Consider the following 12,068-nt stretch of genomic DNA (forward strand, 5'->3'; position numbering starts at 1 on the left):
ATATCTAACAAAATGCGAGTCCAAAAGGCTAATAAAAATCAGAAAACGCGGTGTGTAAAATCGTTGGGGCGTATTATGCAATGTAAATCAATGACATATTCGTTTTGTTGAGAAAATGATCTTTAAAATGATGTATAACTTATGGTATTGACTACGAAAATAAAAGTGATGATGTAATAGAACTTCTAAAGTACGGTATTCGCCTGCGCGGGCGGGTGGGCGTGAACAGGTTAAAGCTAAAAAAACTAAAGTGCGGTTTTCCATGTTTGGTTCAGTTTAGCTTTAAAACGTTGCAGATATATTTTTACACTCTCATCATTAGTTACAATGAAACCAGACTTGGACCTGCTACTTGTACTTTCAGGTCTGTTGTGTCATTTGTCCAGTCGTCGATCTCACACAGGAGTTTCTGGTCACTTCCGGGTCACTTCCTGGTATTGTTCCGCTCTCTGGTTCGTTCGCGTTCACAATGACCCAAACAAACCGGACGATCCAGGCGAAGAAATCCAGATTCAATTCAAAAGTGTTTGAGAATGCACCTGAGACTAAAGAGAAACAGTCCAGTCCAGCTCACAGGTCCTGGTCAGGGAGCGGTCAGTCTGTCCTCCACAGTGTCTGCGGTCAGGTTGAGCTCACATCCCCTCAGGGCCTGGACCAGGAGCAGGACCAGCTCAGGGGCCGGCTCTGCTCGACTCCTCCTCCACTCGCTGACCAGCTCCACGGCCGTCTCCTCCAGGTCAGTCGGGTGCTTCCTGGAGATAGAGTCCAGTTTGACCTCACTCAGACCCAGTTTACGGCCCAGTTTACGCCAGTTTCGTCCCAGGTTTTCAGAGAGCACTTCAGCCACAACGTCCAGCTCGTCTGCGAGGAAAGAGTTCAGAATGAATCGAGTAGAAACGTTGATCACTTCAGAATGTGAAAGAGTTCAGGAAATATGAATATGGTTCTACTGTAAAACAGATGATCAGATTTGTAACACTTTGGACTGTCTTAGTGCAAAAGTACAACTGGACTCACAAGGCCCCGCCCTCGCTCCGCCCCCACTCCTCACTCGCCCCGCCCTCACTCCTCGCCCCGCCCTCACTCCTCGTTCCGCCCTCACTCCTCGCCCCGCCCTCACTCCTCGCCCCGCCCTCACTCCTCGCTCCGCCCTCACTCCTCGCTCCGCCCTCGCTCCTCCTCAGAAGAAGACATTTTTAGCCCATTTAGCAAGCACAAAGGCGTGTGGAGGGGCCCTCATCTTACCTCTGTGTGCCGTGTGGAGGGGCCCTCAGCTTACCGCTGTGTTCCGTGTGGGGGGGGCCTGATCTTACCTCTGTGTTCCGTGTGGAGGGCCCCTCAGCTTACCTCTGTGTGCCGTGTGGAGGGCCCCTCAGCTTACCTCTGTGTGCCGTGTGGAGGGGCCCTCATCTTACCTCTGTGTGCCGTGTGGAGGGGCCCTCATCTTACCTCTGTGTGCCGTGTGGAGGGGCCCTCATCTTACCTCTGTGTGCCGTGTGGAGGGGCCCTCATCTTACCTCTGTGTGCCGTGTGGAGGGCCCCTCATCTTACCTCTGTGTGCCGTGTGGAGGGCCCCTCAGCTTACCTCTGTGTGCCGTGTGGAGGGGCCCTCATCTTACTTCTGTGTGCCGTGTGGAGGGGCCCTCATCTTACTTCTGTGTGCCGTGGGGGGGCCCTCATCTTACCTCTGTGTGCCGTGTGGAGGGGCCCTCATCTTACTTCTGTGTGCCGTGGGGGGGCCCTCATCTTACCTCTGTGTTCCGTGTGGAGGGCCCCTCAGCTTACCTCTGTGTGCCGTGTGGAGGGCCCCTCAGCTTACCTCTGTGTGCCGTGTGGAGGGGCCCTCATCTTACCTCTGTGTGCCGTGTGGAGGGGCCCTCATCTTACCTCTGTGTGCCGTGTGGAGGGGCCCTCATCTTACCTCTGTGTGCCGTGTGGAGGGCCCCTCATCTTACCTCTGTGTGCCGTGTGGAGGGCCCCTCAGCTTACCTCTGTGTGCCGTGTGGAGGGGCCCTCATCTTACTTCTGTGTGCCGTGTGGAGGGGCCCTCATGTTACTTCTGTGTGCCGTGGGGGGGCCCTCATCTTACCTCTGTGTGCCGTGTGGAGGGGCCCTCATCTTACTTCTGTGTGCCGTGGGGGGGCCCTCATCTTACCTCTGTGTGCCGTGTGGGGGGCCCTCATCTTACCTCTGTGTGCCTGGAGGGCCCTCATCTTACCTCTGTGTGCCTGGGGGGCCCCGTCCCCGGCAGTTGGGGGCAGTTTCTCGCAGAGGTCCGGCCGCTGGATCTGGGTGAGCAGGCGGCGCAGGAAGCCGGTGTTGTTTGGCCCCAGCTCGCCTCGCTCCATGAGGATGTCGAACAGCTTGAGGCCCGTGGCGCATTCTTCTTTCTTCCGTTTCCCGATGTTTGGACACAGGAACTTCACAGACGTCAGCTGCTCCGCGGAAAGTGCGTTGGAGATTTCCAATAAAACGGAATGAAAGTTAAACGAGCTCATTTCTGCGGCTCAAACTCCGACACAACTTCTGTCAAACACACTGGGACGAATGCGCATGCGCTGCTACGTTTTACTTTCACTTGTGCGCGGGGAGAGAGGAAGTGACGTAGCTATAGGTGTTATATAGCTAGAGAAGATTTACTGTCTGCGTCCCGCGGCGGCCATCTTGTGAGTGGAAGAAGAGGCATTTTCTTCTTTTAACGAAGCAGACTGGACGCATCCATGGCGTGTTACTGCCCCTGCCGTTCTGCTACGTTCTTACTCTTCCTCAGTGATGTGTATAGGTCTTCTTCATGGATCTATTATAATATGGTCTTCTTCCCCTTCTTCAGCTTCTTCTGATTCAATGGCGGACTACAAACCAATGAAAAAAGTCTATACCGCCACCTAGTGTATTGAAATGAATTATGTGGGTAAATTAGCCAGCAGAACGGAAGTTGCCATTGGCCCTTTCTCAACAACGCAACACACGAGCATCTGTGTATATTATGCTCTGTTTGAGAATTATGAGACAAATACTCCAGAAATCACAATGTACTGAAAATAAAAAAAATAAAAAATATTGGCGACACAGCAGCCATGGGCGGAGAATCTGAAGAATATCCTAAATGTGAGTGAGTGCAGCAAGAGCCAGGTCTGTTTTGGATGTTTGGTTATTTGTGGAACTATGAGGACGTGTGATCGAGGAACTGTGAGGACGTGTGACTGTGGAACTGTGAGGACGTGTGACTGAGGAACTGTGAGGACGTGTGACTGAGGAACTGTGAGGACGTGTGACTGTGGAACTGTGAGGACGTGTGACTCTGGAACTGTGAGGACGTGTGACAGTGGAACTGTGAGGACGTGTGACTGAGGAACTGTGAGGACGTGTGACTGTGGAACTGTGAGGACGTGTGACTGAGGAACTGTGAGGACGTGTGACTGTGGAACTGTGAGGACGTGTGATCGAGGAACTGTGAGGACGTGTGACTGAGGAACTGTGAGGACGTGTGACTGTGGAACTGTGAGGACGTGGGACTGAGGAACTGTGAGGACGTGTGACTGTGGAACTGTGAGGACGTGTGATCGAGGAACTTTTAGGACGTGTGACTGAGGAACTGTGAGGACGTGTGACTGAGGAACTGTGAGGACGTGTGACTGAGGAACTGTGAGGACGTGTGACCGTGGAACTGTGAGGACGTGTGACTGTGGAACTTTGAGGACGTGTGATCGAGGAACTGTGAGGACGTGTGACTGAGGAACTGTGAGGACGTGTGACTGTGGAACTGTGAGGACGTGTGATCGAGGAACTTTTAGGACGTGTCACTGAGGAACTGTGAGGACGTGTGACTGAGGAACTGTGAGGACGTGTGACCGTGGAACTGTGAGGACGTGTGACTGTGGAACTGTGAGGACGTGTGACTGAGGAACTGTGAGGACGTGTGACTGAGGAACTGTGAGGACGTGTGATCGAGGAACTGTGAGGACGTGTGACTGAGGAACTGTGAGGACGTGTGACTGTGGAACTGTGAGGACGTGTGACTGAGGAACTGTGAGGACGTGTGACTGAGGAACTGTGAGGACGTGTGACTGTGGAACTGTGAGGACGTGTGACTGTGGAACTGTGAGGACGTGTGACTGTGGAACTGTGAGGACGTGTGACTGAGGAACTGTGAGGACGTGTGACTGTGGAACTGTGTGGACGTGTGACTGTGGAACTGTGAGGACGTGTGACTAAGGAACTGTGAGGACGTGTGATCGAGGAACTGTGAGGACGTGTGACTGAGGAACTGTGAGGACGTGTGACTGAGGAACTGTGAGGACGTGTGACTGAGGAACTGTGAGGACGTGTGACTGTGGAACTGTGAGGACGTGTGACTGTGGAACTGTGAGGACGTGTGACTCTGGAACTATGAGGACGTGTGACTGTGGAACTGTGAGGACGTGTGATTGAGAAACTGTTAGGACGTGTGACTGTGGAACTGTGAGGACGTGTGACTGTGGAACTGTGAGGACGTGTGACTGTGGAACTGTAAGGACGTGTGACTAAGGAACTGTGAGGACGTGTGATTGAGGAACTGTTAGGACGTGTGACTGTGGAACTGTGAGGACGTGTGACTGAGGAACTGTGAGGACGTGTGACTGTGGAACTGTGAGGACGTGTGACTGTGGAACTGTGAGGACGTGTGACTGAGGAACTGTGAGGACCTGTGACTGTGGAACTGTGAGGACGTGTGATTGAGGAACTGTTAGGACGTGTGACTGTGGAACTGTGAGGACGTGTGACTGTGGAACTGTGAGGACGTGTGACTGTGGAACTGTGAGGACGTGTGACTAAGGAACTGTGAGGACGTGTGACTGTGGAACTGTGAGGACGTGTGACCGAGGAACTGTGAGGACTTGTGACTCTGGAACTGTGAGGACGTGTGACTGAGGAACTGTGAGGACGTGTGACAGTGGAACTGTGAGGACGTGTGACTCTGGAACTGTGAGGACGTGTGACTCTGGAACTGTGAGGACGTGTGACAGTGGAACTGTGAGGACGTGTGACTGAGGAACTGTGAGGACGTGTGACTGTGGAACTGTGAGGACGTGTGACTGAGGAACTGTGAGGACGTGTGACTGTGGAACTGTGAGGACGTGTGACTGAGGAACTGTGAGGACGTGTGACTGTGGAACTGTGAGGACGTGTGACTGTGGAACTGTGAGGACGTGTGATCGAGGAACTGTGAGGACGTGTGACTGAGGAACTGTGAGGACGTGTGACTGTGGAACTGTGAGGACGTGGGACTGAGGAACTGTGAGGACGTGTGACTGTGGAACTGTGAGGACGTGTGATCGAGGAACTTTTAGGACGTGTGACTGAGGAACTGTGAGGACGTGTGACTGAGGAACTGTGAGGACGTGTGACCGTGGAACTGTGAGGACGTGTGACTGTGGAACTTTGAGGACGTGTGATCGAGGAACTGTGAGGACGTGTGACTGAGGAACTGTGAGGACGTGTGACTGTGGAACTGTGAGGACGTGTGATCGAGGAACTTTTAGGACGTGTGACTGAGGAACTGTGAGGACGTGTGACTGAGGAACTGTGAGGACGTGTGACCGTGGAACTGTGAGGACGTGTGACTGTGGAACTGTGAGGACGTGTGACTGAGGAACTGTGAGGACGTGTGACTGAGGAACTGTGAGGACGTGTGATCGAGGAACTGTGAGGACGTGTGACTGAGGAACTGTGAGGACGTGTGTCTGTGGAACTGTGAGGACGTGTGACTGAGGAACTGTGAGGACGTGTGACTGAGGAACTGTGAGGACGTGTGACTGTGGAACTGTGAGGACGTGTGACTGAGGAACTGTGAGGACGTGTGACTGTGGAACTGTGAGGACGTGTGACTGAGGAACTGTGAGGACGTGTGACTGTGGAACTCTGAGGACGTGTGACTGAGGAACTGTGAGGACCTGTGACTGAGGAACTGTGAGGACGTGTGACTGTGGAACTGTGAGGACGTGTGACTGAGGAACTGTGAGGACGTGTGACTGTGGAACTGTGAGGACGCGTGACTGAGGAACTGTGAGGACGTGTGACTAAGGAACTGTGAGGACGTGTGACTGTGGAACTGTGAGGACGTGTGACTGAGGAACTGTGAGGACGTGTGACTGTGGAACTGTGTGGACGTGTGACTGTGGAACTGTGAGGACGTGTGACTAAGGAACTGTGAGGACGTGTGATCGAGGAACTGTGAGGACGTGTGACTGAGGAACTGTGAGGACGTGTGACTGAGGAACTGTGAGGACGTGTGACTGAGGAACTGTGAGGACGTGTGACCGTGGAACTGTGAGGACGTTTGACTAAGGAACTGTGAGGACGTGTGACTGTGGAACTGTGTGATCGAGGAACTGTGAGGACGTGTGACTGAGGAACTGTGAGGACGTGTGACTGTGGAACTGTGTGGACGTGTGACTGTGGAACTGTGAGGACGTGTGACTAAGGAACTGTGAGGACGTGTGATCGAGGAACTGTGAGGACGTGTGACTGAGGAACTGTGAGGACGTGTGACTGAGGAACTGTGAGGACGTGTGACTGAGGAACTGTGAGGACGTGTGATCGAGGAACTGTGAGGACGTGTGACTGAGGAACTGTGAGGACGTGTGACTGAGGAACTGTGAGGACGTGTGACCGTGGAACTGTGAGGACGTTTGACTGTGGAACTGTGAGGACGTGTGACCGAGGAACTGTGAGGACTTGTGACTCTGGAACTGTGAGGACGTGTGACTGAGGAACTGTGAGGACGTGTGACAGTGGAACTGTGAGGACGTGTGACTCTGGAACTGTGAGGACGTGTGACTCTGGAACTGTGAGGACGTGTGACTGAGGAACTGTGAGGACGTGTGACTGTGGAACTGTGAGGACGTGTGACTGAGGAACTGTGAGGACGTGTGACTGTGGAACTGTGAGGACGTGTGACTGTGGAACTGTGAGGACGTGTGATCGAGGAACTGTGAGGACGTGTGACTGAGGAACTGTGAGGACGTGTGACTGTGGAACTGTGAGGACGTGGGACTGAGGAACTGTGAGGACGTGTGACTGTGGAACTGTGAGGACGTGTGATCGAGGAACTTTTAGGACGTGTGACTGAGGAACTGTGAGGACGTGTGACTGAGGAACTGTGAGGACGTGTGACCGTGGAACTGTGAGGACGTGTGACTGTGGAACTTTGAGGACGTGTGATCGAGGAACTGTGAGGACGTGTGACTGAGGAACTGTGAGGACGTGTGACTGTGGAACTGTGAGGACGTGTGATCGAGGAACTTTTAGGACGTGTGACTGAGGAACTGTGAGGACGTGTGACTGAGGAACTGTGAGGACGTGTGACCGTGGAACTGTGAGGACGTGTGACTGTGGAACTTTGAGGACGTGTGATCGAGGAACTGTGAGGACGTGTGACTGTGGAACTGTGAGGACGTGTGACTGAGGAACTGTGAGGACGTGTGACTGTGGAACTGTGAGGACGTGTGACTGTGGAACTGTGAGGACGTGGGACTGAGGAACTGTGAGGACGTGTGACTGTGGAACTGTGAGGACGTGTGATCGAGGAACTTTTAGGACGTGTGACTGAGGAACTGTGAGGACGTGTGACTGAGGAACTGTGAGGACGTGTGACCGTGGAACTGTGAGGACGTGTGACTGTGGAACTTTGAGGACGTGTGATCGAGGAACTGTGAGGACGTGTGACTGAGGAACTGTGAGGACGTGTGACTGTGGAACTGTGAGGACGTGTGATCGAGGAACTTTTAGGACGTGTGACTGAGGAACTGTGAGGACGTGTGACTGAGGAACTGTGAGGACGTGTGACCGTGGAACTGTGAGGACGTGTGACTGAGGAACTGTTAGGACGTGTGACTGTGGAACTGTGAGGACGTCTGACTGAGGAACTGTGAGGACGTGTGACTAAGGAACTGTGAGGACGTGTGATTGAGGAACTGTTAGGACGTGTAACTGTGGAACTGTGAGGACGTGTGACTGAGGAACTGTGAGGACGTGTGATCGAGGAACTGTGAGGACGTGTGACTGAGGAACTGTGAGGACGTGTGACTGTGGAACTGTGAGGACGTGTGACTGAGGAACTGTGAGGACGTGTGACTGAGGAACTGTGAGGACGTGTGACTGTGGAACTGTGAGGACGTGTGACTGAGGAACTGTGAGGACGTGTGACTGTGGAACTGTGAGGACGTGTGACTGAGGAACTGTGAGGACGTGTGACTGTGGAACTCTGAGGACGTGTGACTGAGGAACTGTGAGGACGTGTGACTGAGGAACTGTGAGGACGTGTGACTGTGGAACTGTGAGGACGTGTGACTGAGGAACTGTGAGGACGTGTGACTGTGGAACTGTGAGGACGCGTGACTGAGGAACTGTGAGGACGCGTGACTAAGGAACTGTGAGGACGTGTGACTGTGGAACTGTGAGGACGTGTGACTGTGGAACTGTGAGGACGTGTGACTGAGGAACTGTGAGGACGTGTGACTGTGGAACTGTGTGGACGTGTGACTGTGGAACTCTGAGGACGTGTGACTAAGGAACTGTGAGGACGTGTGATCGAGGAACTGTGAGGACGTGTGACTGAGGAACTGTGAGGACGTGTGACTGAGGAACTGTGAGGACGTGTGACTGAGGAACTGTGAGGACGTGTGACTGTGGAACTGTGAGGACGTGTGACTGTGGAACTGTGAGGACGTGTGACTCTGGAACTATGAGGACGTGTGACTGTGGAACTGTGAGGACGTGTGATTGAGAAACTGTTAGGACGTGTGACTGTGGAACTGTGAGGACGTGTGACTGTGGAACTGTGAGGACGTGTGACTGTGGAACTGTAAGGACGTGTGACTAAGGAACTGTGAGGACGTGTGATTGAGGAACTGTTAGGACGTGTGACTGTGGAACTGTGAGGACGTGTGACTGAGGAACTGTGAGGACGTGTGATCGAGGAACTGTGAGGACGTGTGACTGAGGAACTGTGAGGACGTGTGACTGTGGAACTGTGAGGACGTGTGACTGAGGAACTGTGAGGACCTGTGACTGTGGAACTGTGAGGACGTGTGACTGTGGAACTGTGAGGACTTGTGACTCTGGAACTGTGAGGACGTGTGATTGAGGAACTGTTAGGACGTGTGACTGTGGAACTGTGAGGACGTGTGACTGTGGAACTGTGAGGACGTGTGACTGTGGAACTGTGAGGACGTGTGACTAAGGAACTGTGAGGACGTGTGACTGTGGAACTGTGAGGACGTGTGACTGTGGAACTGTGAGGACGTGTGATCGAGGAACTGTGAGGACGTGTGACTGAGGAACTGTGAGGACGTGTGACTGAGGAACTGTGAGGACGTGTGACCGTGGAACTGTGAGGACGTTTGACTGTGGAACTGTGAGGACGTGTGACTGAGGAACTGTGAGGACGTGTGACCGTGGAACTGTGAGGACGTTTGACTGTGGAACTGTGAGGACGTGTGACCGAGGAACTGTGAGGACTTGTGACTCTGGAACTGTGAGGACGTGTGACTGAGGAACTGTGAGGACGTGTGACAGTGGAACTGTGAGGACGTGTGACTCTGGAACTGTGAGGACGTGTGACTCTGGAACTGTGAGGACGTGTGACAGTGGAACTGTGAGGACGTGTGACTGAGGAACTGTGAGGACGTGTGACTGTGGAACTGTTAGGACGTGTGACTGAGGAACTGTGAGGACGTGTGACTGTGGAACTGTGAGGACGTGTGACTGAGGAACTGTGAGGACGTGTGACTGTGGAACTGTGAGGACGTGTGACTGTGGAACTGTGAGGACGTGTGATCGAGGAACTGTGAGGACGTGTGACTGAGGAACTGTGAGGACGTGTGACTGTGGAACTGTGAGGACGTGGGACTGAGGAACTGTGAGGACGTGTGACTGTGGAACTGTGAGGACGTGTGATCGAGGAACTTTTAGGACGTGTGACTGAGGAACTGTGAGGACGTGTGACTGAGGAACTCTGAGGACGTGTGACCGTGGAACTGTGAGGACGTGTGACTGTGGAACTTTGAGGACGTGTGATCGAGGAACTGTGAGGACGTGTGACTGAGGAACTGTGAGGACGTGTGACTGTGGAACTGTGAGGACGTGTGATCGAGGAACTTTTAGGACGTGTGACTGAGGAACTGTGAGGACGTGTGACTGAGGAACTGTGAGGACGTGTGACCGTGGAACTGTGAGGACGTGTGACTGTGGAACTTTGAGGACGTGTGATCGAGGAACTGTGAGGACGTGTGACTGTGGAACTGTGAGGACGTGTGACTGAGGAACTGTGAGGACGTGTGACTGTGGAACTGTGAGGACGTGTGACTGTGGAACTGTGAGGACGTGGGACTGAGGAACTTTGAGGACGTGTGACTGTGGAACTGTGAGGACGTGTGATCGAGGAACTTTTAGGACGTGTGACTGAGGAACTGTGAGGACGTGTGACTGAGGAACTGTGAGGACGTGTGACCGTGGAACTGTGAGGACGTGTGACTGTGGAACTTTGAGGACGTGTGATCGAGGAACTGTGAGGACGTGTGACTGAGGAACTGTGAGGACGTGTGACTGTGGAACTGTGAGGACGTGTGATCGAGGAACTTTTAGGACGTGTGACTGAGGAACTGTGAGGACGTGTGACTGAGGAACTGTGAGGACGTGTGACCGTGGAACTGTGAGGACGTGTGACTGAGGAACTGTTAGGACGTGTGACTGTGGAACTGTGAGGACGTCTGACTGAGGAACTGTGAGGACGTGTGACTAAGGAACTGTGAGGACGTGTGATTGAGGAACTGTTAGGACGTGTGACTGTGGAACTGTGAGGACGTGTGACTGAGAAACTGTGAGGACGTGTGATCGAGGAACTGTGAGGACGTGTGACTGAGGAACTGTGAGGACGTGTGACTGTGGAACTGTGAGGACGTGTGACTGAGGAACTGTGAGGACGTGTGACTGAGGAACTGTGAGGACGTGTGACTGTGGAACTGTGAGGACGTGTGACTGAGGAACTGTGAGGACGTGTGACTGTGGAACTGTGAGGACGTGTGACTGAGGAACTGTGAGGACGTGTGACTGTGGAACTGTGAGGACGTGTGACTGAGGAACTGTGAGGACGTGTGACTGTGGAACTCTGAGGACGTGTGACTGAGGAACTGTGAGGACGTGTGACTGAGGAACTGTGAGGACGTGTGACTGTGGAACTGTGAGGACGTGTGACTGAGGAACTGTGAGGACGTGTGACTGTGGAACTGTGAGGACGCGTGACTGTGGAACTGTGAGGACGCGTGACTGAGGAACTGTGAGGACGTGTGACTAAGGAACTGTGAGGACGTGTGACTGTGGAACTGTGAGGACGTGTGACTGTGGAACTGTGAGGACGTGTGACTGAGGAACTGTGAGGACGTGTGACTGTGGAACTGTGTGGACGTGTGACTGTGGAACTGTGAGGACGTGTGACTAAGGAACTGTGAGGACGTGTGATCGAGGAACTGTGAGGACGTGTGACTGAGGAACTGTGAGGACGTGTGACTGAGGAACTGTGAGGACGTGTGACTGAGGAACTGTGAGGACGTGTGACTGTGGAACTGTGAGGACGTGTGACTGTGGAACTGTGAGGACGTGTGACTCTGGAACTATGAGGACGTGTGACTGTGGAACTGTGAGGACGTGTGATTGAGAAACTGTTAGGACGTGTGACTGTGGAACTGTGAGGACGTGTGACTGTGGAACTGTGAGGACGTGTGATTGAGAAACTGTTAGGACGTGTGACTGAGGAACTGTAAGGACGTGTGACTAAGGAACTGTGAGGACGTGTGATTGAGGAACTGTTAGGACGTGTGACTGTGGAAATGTGAGGACGTGTGACTGAGGAACTGTGAGGACGTGTGATCGAGGAACTGTGAGGACGTGTGACTGAGGAACTGTGAGGACGTGTGACTGTGGAACTGTGAGGACGTGTGACTGAGGAACTGTGAGGACCTGTGACTGTGGAACTGTGAGGACGTGTGACTGTGGAACTGTGAGGACTTGTGACTCTGGAACTGTGAGGA

The 12,068-nt window shown here is 53.3% G+C and overlaps 1 protein-coding gene across 1 annotated transcript; it reads right to left on the bottom strand.

Moving 5' to 3' along the window:
- fadd (Fas (tnfrsf6)-associated via death domain) lies at nt 1–2,533 on the bottom strand. The gene is made up of 2 exons (XM_072465147.1): nt 2,219–2,533; nt 1–861 (listed from the first exon to the last, which is right to left on the bottom strand). The coding sequence occupies exons 1-2, from the start codon at nt 2,496–2,498 to the stop codon at nt 584–586; spliced, it is 558 nt and encodes a 185-aa protein (XP_072321248.1). The 5' UTR covers nt 2,499–2,533; the 3' UTR covers nt 1–583.
- Between the last annotated feature and the right edge of the window lie 9,535 nt (nt 2,534–12,068).

This window comes from Eucyclogobius newberryi, unplaced genomic scaffold, assembly GCF_026437365.1.
Source record: "Eucyclogobius newberryi isolate DKJ021-1_F unplaced genomic scaffold, fEucNew1.0.hap1 SCAF_5, whole genome shotgun sequence".
Lineage (NCBI taxonomy): Eukaryota > Metazoa > Chordata > Actinopteri > Gobiiformes > Gobiidae > Eucyclogobius > Eucyclogobius newberryi.